At 36.2% G+C, this 12,322-nt stretch overlaps 1 protein-coding gene across 1 annotated transcript; it reads right to left on the bottom strand.

Moving 5' to 3' along the window:
* Positions 1-5,819: 5,819 nt before the first annotated feature.
* Positions 5,820-6,779, bottom strand: LOC102498667 (olfactory receptor 10AG1). The gene has a single exon (XM_006156264.2). It carries the CDS (start codon positions 6,729-6,731, stop codon positions 5,820-5,822), a length of 912 nt encoding a protein of 303 aa, XP_006156326.1. The 5' UTR covers positions 6,732-6,779.
* Positions 6,780-12,322: the final 5,543 nt, after the last annotated feature.

Here is a 12,322-nt window from a genome sequence, read left to right as displayed (position 1 = left end):
TCCTGTTCATCAACTTTACTCATTAACATTTCCTATATGGTTTGTGATAAATAATAATTATTATTTAACTTAAAAAAGAAATATCCTTACATTGAGATGTTTGTTCTATATTTCTGCTTATCCACAAGAGTTTTTTTTTTTTTTTTGAGAGTTTTTTTGCGATAGGGCACGTGCACTTGCCAGACAGAGAGAGAGAGACAGACAGAAAGTGAGAAATCACCCCCCAGGGGGGATGGCCACGCCGCAATCCCTTCTCCTCCCTTCTCCTTTCAGGATCTTGGGCACGCACGCACACGCGTCCAGTGTGAATTTTAAGCCACCGGGTCCAGGACTCAAACCACGGTCCACTACATGGGAGTCCAGTGACATGGCCATTACGCTAACTGCTGGTCCCCCCACATGAGATTCTTTAAAGACATATAATTCCCTTGTAATCAAATGCAACTCCCTTTCTCTATTTTCTCTTCATAATGCTGCTTTATAGAATTACCTTTTTGAGTAAATCTATTATTTATTTTGGCCATACAAGTAGTCAAAGCATAGGAATGGCACTGAAAAACAAAATAAAGCAAAATCATTAAAGACAGTCTGTCTCTGTGAACAGCAAGTGCCATAGCGGTTGGAACACTGGATTTCAATATACCACCTGCAGTTTGAGTCCTGGACCCAGCAGCTTGAAACTCACACTGGGTACGTGTACGTGTCTGTAGAAAAACCCCAAAGGAGAATGGATGAGAGGGGAATGCAACAAGGTCATTTCTCCTGGGAGGTGATTTCTCACTTCCTTTCTCTCCTTCTGTCTCCAGCAAATGTATGTGCCCTATAGTGAAAATATCTGTAAAAAATTAATAAAATAAAAACCTGTATAGCTGCTACATTTCATCTGGTATAAAGTGGGCAAGTCAGTGAAACTTGATGATGACCATTACAATTTCAACTGGATGATGCCCATTACAATTTCTTTCTTTTCTTTTCTTCTCTCTTTTTTTTTTTTTTTTTTTTTTTCAGAGGTGTTTGCTATAGGGTGCATGCGCTTGCCAGAACGACAGAGAGAGACAGAGAGACAGAAAGCCAGAAATCACCCCCCAGGGGGGATGGCCTCACTGCAATCTCTTCTCCTCCATTCTCCTCTCAGGATCTTGGGCATCCATGACTCTAACTGTGGTCAACTACATAGGAGTCAAGCGACATAGCCATTACACCAACTGCTGGCCCCAATGCCCATTACAATTTCTTTGTTTTCCAACTTTTAAAAACAAATATTTGTGTGTTTGTCTATCTCCTCAGATCTACTTCACTGCACACCTTCTAGGCACATCAGCTGATGTTTTTGAATTATTACATTGGTCAATGAAAATGATCAGACAAATATTCTCTCATATAAGCATACTTTTATAGTAATAGTTATCAAAGGTTACTTTAAATGAATTATTATTATTATTTATGTGATTGTTATTTAACACAGATCTACGTTTATTTAATTTTAAACTAAAGTTAAGCGCTATATGGCATATATAATTAATTAACTCACTTTCAGATAAAGTTCTCAGGATTTCATGCTCTTGTTATTTGAATCTTGATTCTCAAATTTAGAAATAACTTCAACATAGTCTAACAGCATAATTTTAACTTACCTTCATGGATTTTCATGTTCTGTGTAAAGAGGGTAGGTAATTTTTGCACTATAAACCTTTCTGTAACTTCTTTTTTTCAGGAAGTCACTCTTTCTATGGTATTTTTGCTTGGTTCAAATACCAACTGCCCTTAAATAGGAACAGTAACTCTCATCCTGGGGAATGTCTCTTGTGTATCAATTTATTTTCTAGAAGATTGCTTCTGGGCAATCATTCTGGTCACTTTGCAAATCTACATTTGTTTGGATAGACTCATCCACCTCTGCAGTCTGTCATCCTCACCAAGCTCCCCAAGGTGAACAGGGTGTCTTGGCAGGGAAGTACCACTTAATTGTGGAGAACTAAGTTCAGAAAAAGTTAAAATCTTTCTGGATACTAATTTAAGGTCTTTTATAATTGATACAGATTTGCCTTTCTTATTTTTACTCCCATAATTCAACCAGATCCAGAAGTCCAAACCTTAAGAAAAACGTGTCATTTGACAAATGTGCTATGCTTGCTGTGTTGAGCATACTTGGTTGTGAGATCCTTATTCAGAAAGGTATTGTTCTTAAGGGAGTGCTATGTCAGTAAAATTAAATGCAGACACACAGAAATAAGAGTTCAGAAACTAAAAAAATGGGCAACTTAATTGTAGGGACAAAGTCTGGAGTTGAGTATTATATCTCAGAGTTCAATCTGGAAGATCGAACCTCAACAGAAACAGAAGAAAATTAAGTACATGAGACTGAACTGATGAAACAGCATTCTATGACTTGACTAAAATATTGCTGCTTTTCTTCTAAGCTTTGTTGTCCGGTTTTAAGGATTTTTGTCCTGTCTTGAGCTGTCAATGGATTCATGTACCTACTATTTGAACAGAATACTAACTAGTTTCTAGGCCTTAAGTTTCAAGGAAATATCCTTACCAGTTCAAAACTGCTTTTTTTGAAACCATCAGCGAAGTTGCTATTGTAAGTAGTTAGATTACTTATGATATTGTGTGATCAACGAAATGGTGGGGGAAAAGGAATTGAAGATAACTGTAGACAGCAGAGAGAGTGTAATAAGAGAGTGAAATGGGGCAGAGGGTCAGACATAGGGTAAAAAACATATATATATGAAAGTAGTAATGGAATTTTATGGATGATAACATGCACGATTAAGAGGTACCATTTTATAGTATGTTCATTCTACTCACTGAGGTTTATGCCTAAAGTCAGACATCGGTTCTTGTGTATGTAAATATCAGCTGTGCTTGCTATTGCAAATATTTAGACAAATTAAGTTCATTAGCAAATCAATTAAATGGGGGGGATAGGCACAGAAAGCAAACAGGGATAACAGAGACAATGGAAGGAGGGTTGGACAGTGCAGAGGGTTAGGGATAGGGAATCAAGGATGGCAAAAAAAGAGAAAAAACTCAAAATATACAAGACATAAGACATGGAAAATTGTTTGTTGATAACACATATGTTGATGTACTTGATTGAGCCAACAGACAATGTATTTTGGATGAAAAATTCATTTTGTATACTGTAATGATGTATAACATATTAATGTTAAAAAATAAAAACAAATTAAAAAAAGAAAAAAAAAAAAGAAAGGTATTGTTCTGTTCCTAAGTAAATTTTCATGGAAACTAAAGCATGTCATTTCTGCTGACAAACACCTAATTTTTTTTATATTATGCTAACTATGCATCAGAGACGATATCTAACTCATTGAAAATGAAAGAGGACACCTTAAATATAAACATTTTAAAAACAGTATTTACTACAACCACTCTTCATTTAAAGACTTACTTGTTTAGAGCCACTCAGACTTAAGACCAGTTCTAATGGGCAGGGATTCCCCTTCCTTGGTCTGATTTTGTTTCTGGAATCTTCTTACTTAGTCTTCGTACTGTTCCCGCAGTCAGTTAGTACTTCTTACATGATGTGTTCTTATTCACACAAAACTACATATTTTGTTTATAAATTTGTACTTTTTCGTGCACCCATAGTAGTATTCAAAATAAATAAAAATGATTACAACAAATTTAAATTATTGTGTTGTGCTGTCTCTTGTCACTCTCTGGAACTTATTTCATAGATCCTTTTATTTATTTATTTTTATAGAGAGATTTTTGCTATAGGGCATGTGTGCTAGTTGGATAGACAGAGAGAGACAAAATCTGAACTCCCCAGGAGGGCTGTCCATGCCATAATCACTTCTCCTTCATTTTCCTCATGGGATTTTGGGCACACACACACATGCACCCAGTGTGCTGCAAGTCACAGGATTCAGATCTCGAACTACAGCCAGTCACGTGAGAGTCCAGTGCCTTATCCATTATGCTCCTGCTGGCCCCCTAAAGTATGCTTTTCGTATAACATCTATAATATCATCCAAAGTTACAGAGTGTTTTCCTTCATGGTCTCATGAACACACAGTTATGATTGATTAATACATTGATAGTCTTTGTTACAGGTTAAGGAAATAAAAATTTCTTTAGTAGAGTTGTTTTGAAACAATGTCTTAAATGGTTGTGAGACAGCATGAGGTATGTATGTGCTCCAGTGTCTTAATAGATTCTGAGACTGCCTTCTCTTGGCTAGTCAGTTTGTTTCGTGTCTCATAAGCAATACAAAAGGAAACAACAAATGCTATAAACATACTTTAAAAACACATGTTTATAATACTATGCAAATATTATTTCTTCAAAATGAGATTTCATTGATCAAGTTTGTAAAGGAGAAGAATAACTATTTTTATTTTCCTTACAAAAGAAAAAATGCCAAATTACAACCCAAAACAGTTACAACAAATGAAGGGGAAGAGGAATGGTATAACAACGGGGTTCTGACAGGGTACAGAACTCATCTAGAGAAAAAAAAACTACTAATGAGAAGGATATTTACATGGTGTACTGTTTGAATAGATCTATTAATGCCTTAAATTTCCACAAATTGGATAGTTTAAACAACAGAAAATGAGTATCTCACAGTTTTCAAGTCCGGTGTCAAGTCATGGTGTTGGTTGCACCTCACTCCATCAGAAGGCTTTCAGAAAAAAAGTTATTTCTTCTCACTTTCAGGTTTGTGGCTCTTGGACTTCCTTGCTTTGTGGAAAAAACATGGCAATCTATTGCTTCCCCTACACATGATGTTCTTCTCTGTTTTTCCAGGTCTGTTTTCAAAATCTCTTCATTTTTCTCTCTCTTTCAAAGACATTTATCATTGGATTTTAAGCCACCCTAAACCACAATGGTCTCCTTTCAACATCCATGTGTTGATTATATCTGCAAAAACCCTTTTTGTTTAAAAAAGGATACATAAGAAGGGGTGAAATAAATATATTTTAAGGAACCAAAATTTAATCCTCTACTCATGAGAATGAAGAGTTGACAGTGAAAAAACTTTTAGAAGTTTTCAGTACTAAATTGATATTACCTAGCTACAGTCAGAGGGAATCTGGTTACAAGAGAAATTTAAGATCTGCATAATAGAGGATGGGCAGGTGGTGTGGTGGACAAGGCACTAGACTCCCAGAACTCAACCACAGTTCAAGTCCTGGACCTGACAGTTTGGTTTTCCCTTTCTCTCTCTCTCTGTTTCTCTCTCTCTTCACAATTTTAAAAACAATGATAACAAATAAAATAAATATTTTTTTAATATAAAAAGATTTGCATAATAGAGTAGTTTATTCTCTTAATATTTGTAGTCTTCAAAGGACATAGAAAGAAACAAGACATAGAAATGCAGGAAAATGCAAAGAAATGCTGATTCCCCTGCACCCCCTTTACTGTTTCTGGACTGTCTCACTGATTATACCCAACAATAGCATCAGACAACACTAGAAAATGCATCTGAAGAAATTGGAGGGTTAAAGAATATTTATCACATAGCATGTCCCTAACTGCTATTTATACAATGAACACAGCTACCTTGTATTCTTTTGCCTATGTACTGTCAACCCAATAGTCAACCATGAAGACAAGACTGACCTTCAAAATGAGATCCTTGCAATGATGTTTCTTTGTCTTCTGGTTACAAGGAAGCCTTAAAGGAACTCTGTGAAAGGAAGGTCTCTTTACATAATGTGTGATCATAGTTACAATTTTATCATTATTTGCAGTCATAGGAACAAAGCTAACAGTATGTATCAATACTGGCCATATAACAAAGCTATAAACAGACAATTTCTATAAGTCATAGCTTTGTCTCATACTAATAACTGAGCTAATACTTTCCTCAGTGCCATCATGATATCTTTGTTCCTCAGAGTATATATGATGGGATTCAAAGTCGGTATCAAAATGGTGTAGAAAATAGAGATTAGCTTCCCCATTTCTTCATACTGATCTGGTTTGGGTTGCAAGTAAGTAATGATAGCTGTCCCATAAAATAACACTACAACTGTCAGGTGAGAAGAGCAGGTGGAAAAGGCTTTAGACCTCCCTCTTGCTGATGTCAATTTCAAAATGTTGGAGATAATTTTACCATAGGAGACAACAATCAACAGAAATGGAACCATGATGAACACCACCGCAACTGCAACTACATAGAATGCTATGTCATTCACAAATGTGTCCCCACAAGCAAGCTTGAGAACAGGTGGGATGTCACAGAAGAAGTGATTGATCATGTGAGACGTGCAAAAGGGCAAAGAGAATATCAGCCCTGTTTCCCCAATGACAGCTGGAACTGCGGTGATCCAGGAGGCAGCCACCAGCTGGCTGCAGACCTTGTGGTTCATCACCAGAGCATAATGGAGAGGGTTACAAATGGCCACATAGCGGTCATAGGCCATCACTGCAAGCAGGAGACACTCTGTACCTCCAAGCATAAGGAAAAAGCACATCTGCGTAGCACAAGCAAGGAAAGAAATACGTCCCTTCTGAGTCCAAAGATCCACGAGCATTCTCGGTAGAATTACTGTTACATAACAGATTTCCAAAAAGGAAAAATGACCAAGGAAAAAGTACATGGGGGTGTGGAGAACAGGGTCAATTTTTGTTATTAGTATTATGATGCTATTGCACACCAAGATAGTCAAATAGATGAGTAAAAATACACCAAACAGAATCCATTGGAGATTGGGAGTATCAGAAAACCCCAAGAGAACAAATTCCATCAGTGTAGTGATATTTGAATATTCTGTTTTAATTTGCTCTTTACCTGCAGATATGGTAAATTAAAAAAATATTCATTATTTCATGTGTTCAACCATCTTTTCCCTAGATGTTAACTGAAAGAGATGCATTAAAATATTTAAATAATTTCTCAAGTTAATTCTACCATTACGAGGAAATGAATTTATTATTCTCAGGAACTGAGATTAGAAACATTCCAAAGGTACTGGTATTGGGGATGAAATCAACTCAAGAAGTATAATGATAATATAATATAGATTTGAATGTTATGATACCAAAGATAGGAAATCTTTTCCCTTAAAGTTTTCATTTAATTTTTATTCAAAAGAGAGTTTTTCTTTTTTTTTCTTTTTTGAGTTTTATTTGTTTGTATTTTTTTTTCTGCCAAAGGGTACATGGCTTCTCAGAGTCAAATAGAATTTTAAATCATTTCTTTTATTCTCTAATGACAATTGTTTTTATTAAATTGAGGAAATACATGTATCCAACATTACTAAACTGCTGTGTCTCTCCTATTTCTTATACTAAATATTAAAACATTAATTTCAGCATGCTGTTCATCAACTTTACACATTAATCTTCCCTATGTGGTTTGTGATAAATATTAGTTATTTAACTTGAACAAGAAATATTACCCATGCATTGCAATATGTGCTATATAACTCTACGTATCCATGTGAGAGTCTTTATTGTCATATAATTCCCTTATAATCAAATGCAACTTCCTTTCTCTATTTTCCCTTCATATCATTGCCTTATAGAAGTGCAACTTTAATTAAACCTAAAGATTATTTACTCTGGCTATACGAATGGCCAAATACATGAATGGCACTGAAAATGAAAATAAAGCAAGTAAAATTAACCCTCTCTTTCTGCTACACTTCATATTTATGTCATCTGCTATGAAGTCGGCAAGTCAGCAGACTGGATGATGCCCATTACAATGTCTCAGTGTTTATTTTCTAACTTTTCAAAACAAATTCACATATTTGTTTATCTCCTCAAATCTACTGCACTATACACCCTCTAGTTCGGTCAGCTGATGCTTTGAATTAGTACACTGATGAATTATATGATTAGCAAGTATTCTCTCTTATTTACATACTTCCAATAGTAATAGTTACCAAAGTTACTTTAAATGAATTATTTTTATTAGTGTTATTATTTGACATATATCTAATTTTATTTAAATTTATTCTAAAGTTAATAACTATGTGATGTATATTAAGCAATTAACTCATTTTCAGATAGTTTGCAGAATTTAATGCTCTTATTATGTGAATCTTGATCCTCAAAATTAGAAATACCTCCAACATAGTCTAACAGTATAATTTTAACTTACCTTTATGAATGCTCATGTTCTGTGTACAAGTGTAAATGATTTTTATACTATAAACTTTTGGTTACTTTTTTCCTCAAATACTCACTCTGTTTCTACAAATTTTTTACTTGGTTCAGATACCCACTGCTCCTAAATTGGAACAGTAACTCTTACACTGGGAGAGATATTCCTGTATCAGTTTAATTTCTAGAAGACTGCTTCTGCTGAGCGATATTTGTGGTCATTTTTCAAAACTATTTGTGTTGGATAGACTCATCCACCTGCGCAGTCCCTCACCACACAGAGCTCCCACAGTGGAGGGAGTCCCTTGGCATGTAAATACCACTTAATTGTGTAGAACGACTATCAGAAAAAGTTTAAAGTCTTCTGTCTAAGGTTCTTGGAAAATGATACAGATTTACCTATCTTATTTTTATCCTATAAATCAACCAGATCCAGAAACACAAGCCTTTAGAAAAATGTGTCATGTGACACATGACACACTGCTCTCTTCTGCACACTTGGTTGTGAAGTTCTTATTCAGAAGAATAATGCTTTGCCCTTGATAAACTTCAATGGAAATTAAAACATGTCATTTCTGCTGAAAAGCATCTAGGTAATTTTTTTCCGTATCAAATTGCCTAATCACGCATCAGGGAATATATCTAGCTCATTGAAAATGAAATACAGACCACCTCAAAATAAACATTTTAAAAACATTATTTACTACAACCACTCTTCATTTAAAGATCTACCTGTTTAACAGCCACTCAGACTTAAGACCAGTTCTCCAGGGCAGGGAACCCTTTCATAGGTCTCTTTGTGTCTCTGTAATTGTCTTTCTTTTTTTTCTTTTATATTATTATTATTATTATTTTACATTAAATTGCTATACATCATTTCTCTTGTAGAGATAATTTATCCAACATGAAATACACCTCAGAGTAGTCCAGCTGAGAATACCATATACAGCAAATAATATACCATTTCTGTGTCCACAAATGTCTAACTTTTCTATTTTTCTCCCCAATTTCCTTCCATATACTCTTCCTCTCTCCCACCCTCCTTCCACATGGTCCCTGGAATCTGCTTCTTTAGTCTTTGTATTGTTATCACAACCAATTAGTACTTACTGCACAAAGTGCTCACATTCACACAAGACTAAATATTTTGTTTATAAATTTGTACTTTCTGCTAAATATTTTGCTTATAAATTTGTACTGCATCTGGGACCAGCAGTTAGTGTAATGGCTATGTCACTGGACCCCCATGTAGTCGACTGCAGTTCAAGTCCCAGACCCAGCCGCTTAAACTCATGCCGGGCGCATGTGCGTGCGTGCCCAAGATGGGATGGCGATGTGGCCACCCCCCCTGGGGGGTGATTTCTCGCTTTCTGTTTCTCTGTCTCTCTTTCTGGCGAGCTCATGCGCCCTATAGCAAAAACCTCTCCAAAAAAAAGAAAAAAAAATTGTACTTCATCCATAGAAATATCCAGAATACGTAAAAATAATTACAACACATTTAAATTATTGTGTTGACCTGTGTCTTGTCCCTTTCTGAAAGTTATCAAATGTATCCTTTTTTAAAAAAGAATTACTTTATTTAACCTTCATCCATAGAAATATCCAGAATACGTAAAAATAATTACAACACATTTAAATTATTGTGTTGACCTGTGTCTTGTCCCTTTCTGAAAGTTATCAAATGTATCCTTTTTTAAAAAAGAATTACTTTATTTAACTTTATTTATTCATTCATTTATTTTATTTTTTTAATTTGACCAGAGAGGGACAGAGTGAGAGAGAAAGAGAGAGAGGGAAATTGAGAGAGCAAGCCTCCAGGTCCAGGACTTGAACCGTTGTTGGCCATGTGGGAGTCCAGTGTCCTAAACCACCACACAACCTGCCGCCCTCAATCTAATGTATCCTTTTTCTTTTGATTTTTGGACAGAGATTTTCGCTGTAGGCTGCATGTACTCACTGGACAGGCAGAGTGAGAAAGTGAGGAAACATTCCCCCTGGGAGATGGCTACACCGCAGTCAGGTCTCCTCCATTCTTCTCTGGGGATTTTGGGCACACACACACACACACACTGTGAGTTTTAAGCTGCAAGGTACAACACTCAAACTATGGTTGACCTTGTGGGAGTTCAATGCCTTTTAACCACTATGCCATATTCTGGCCCCAAAATGTATGCTTTTATTTTTTTTGGAGAGGTTGTTGCTATAGGGCGCATGCGCTCGCCAGACAGAGACAGAGAGACAGAAAGCAAGAAATCACCCCCCAGGGGGAATGGCCACACCGCAATCCCTTCTCCTCCATTGTACTCTCAGGATCTTGGGCACGCATGCACACGCACCCGGTGTGAGTTTAAGCCACCGGGTCTGGGACTCGAACCACGATCGACTACGTTGGAGTCCAGCAACATAGCCATTATGCTAACTGCTGGTCCCAACAATGTATGCTTTTTGTATGAATATAATTATTGAATTATTCTGGTGTGACATCACATGCCATTTAATGAAATACACACTCTATGGTGCCACAACACATCAAGACATCTACCTTTTAATTTTTCGCTTATTGACCAATTAGCTTACTGACTTATGCATAGGGATGGAATTTGGTCGTTACATGAGGACTGCATGTACAGAGGGAAAAGCAAAAACAAAACAAAAGCAAAAAAACACTTTCTCTTAGTATCTTTTTCCTGTTTCAGCCACTTGCAGCCATGTATGGATATTAGATTGGCAGGCATAAGATCTACGATGACTCTGTGTAACTATACTAGCTTTTCTCTGTAAAGGGTTCTATGAATATCTGTTAGTTTTTCTAAAACCGTATTCACTTTATAAAATTAAATCTGCTTCTATTTGGTGCAATATGCCTGGCCTCACACTGGCCCCCTGTATTCTTTTTGTCACTTATTCCGTATTTGCACATGGAGCTTCTTTCACTTATTTCTACTGATGAGAATGTCATTCATCATCAGTCACAAACGTGCAGTTCCATACAGGCTGGAACAAATTCAATGTCCATTTCCCACTGGGGTAGACTGATCTATTGCTCATCCTATCATTAGAAAGTAGGATTGACTACTACATTATCCAAGTAAATATCACAATCACTGAAAAAAAATCTAAAAATTGAAATAATACCTCAGGCATATAAATGGCTTTGCAAATAAAGAAGTATCTTAAACTCATATCACGGCACAATTTTGTGGCTAGTAAATCAGAACCAGTAGTTCTTCCATCTAAGAGTCTCACTGTTCAAATGGACATCCTTTTTGTCCCCTACTGGACTAACATTTTAAAAACTGATCATTGAAGACAGACAATAAAGAAGAAAACGCACTCCAAAGAACATCAGCACATAGGTGACACTATTTCTACACATGACACTGTGGAAATGGATCACTTGGTCCAAAAAATAGAGGACACCAGGGTTTATTTCTTACTTTGTCTTTCTCTTCGTTTGTTCCTTCTTTCCTCCGTCCCATCCTTCCTCCCTTCCTCACTCCCTTCCTTTCTCCCTTCCTTCCTTCTTTTCTCCCTTCCTTCCTTCCGTCTTTCCTCCCGTTCTTAATTCCTTTCTATTTCTCTCTCTCTCTCTCTCTCTCTTTTTTACTTTCCCTTTTCTTTCTTTCCTTTTTAACCTTATATCAGAGAAACAGAAAGGTGTTTAGAGATCATCAAGCCAGACTGTCCCAGAGTGCTCCCTTTTTAAAATCTTCTACCATCGTACACTCTATGACAGTGGAAACAGGTTAGGATTCCGTTCAAATGGTAGGTGCATGAACCTATCAGTCTCGTGTACTTTTATCTTCTGTTCTGGTTCAATTTTCCTGATTAAATTCTGGGATATAATATTCAACTCCAGACTTGTCCCTATGATTAAGTTGGCCACTTTCTTAGTTTTTGAACTCTTATTTCCATGTGTCTGTATTTAATTTTCCTGATACAGCATATCTTTGAGAACTTCTTGGAGATTGGTCTGGTGCTGGTAAATTCTTTCAGGTTTTGTTTATCTGAGAATGTTCTTGTCTTATCTTACCACCTGAAAGATAATCTTGCCGGGTACAGTATTCTTGGCTGAAATTGCTTCTCTCTCAACATTTTGAATATATTTTCCCATTCTTTCCTTGCTCTCATTGTTTCTGATGAGAGATCTGCTGTTAGCCTGATGGGATGTCCTTTGTAGGTAACTTGATGTTTTTCTCTTGCTAATCTTAGTATCTTGTCTTTGTCT

This window comes from Tupaia chinensis, unplaced genomic scaffold (assembly GCF_000334495.1).
Source record: "Tupaia chinensis unplaced genomic scaffold, TupChi_1.0 Scaffold000486_1, whole genome shotgun sequence".
In the NCBI taxonomy this organism is placed as follows: Eukaryota; Metazoa; Chordata; class Mammalia; order Scandentia; family Tupaiidae; genus Tupaia; species Tupaia belangeri.
The sequence above is the reverse complement of the archived record's forward strand: the minus strand, read 5'-3'. Positions and strand labels throughout refer to the sequence as shown.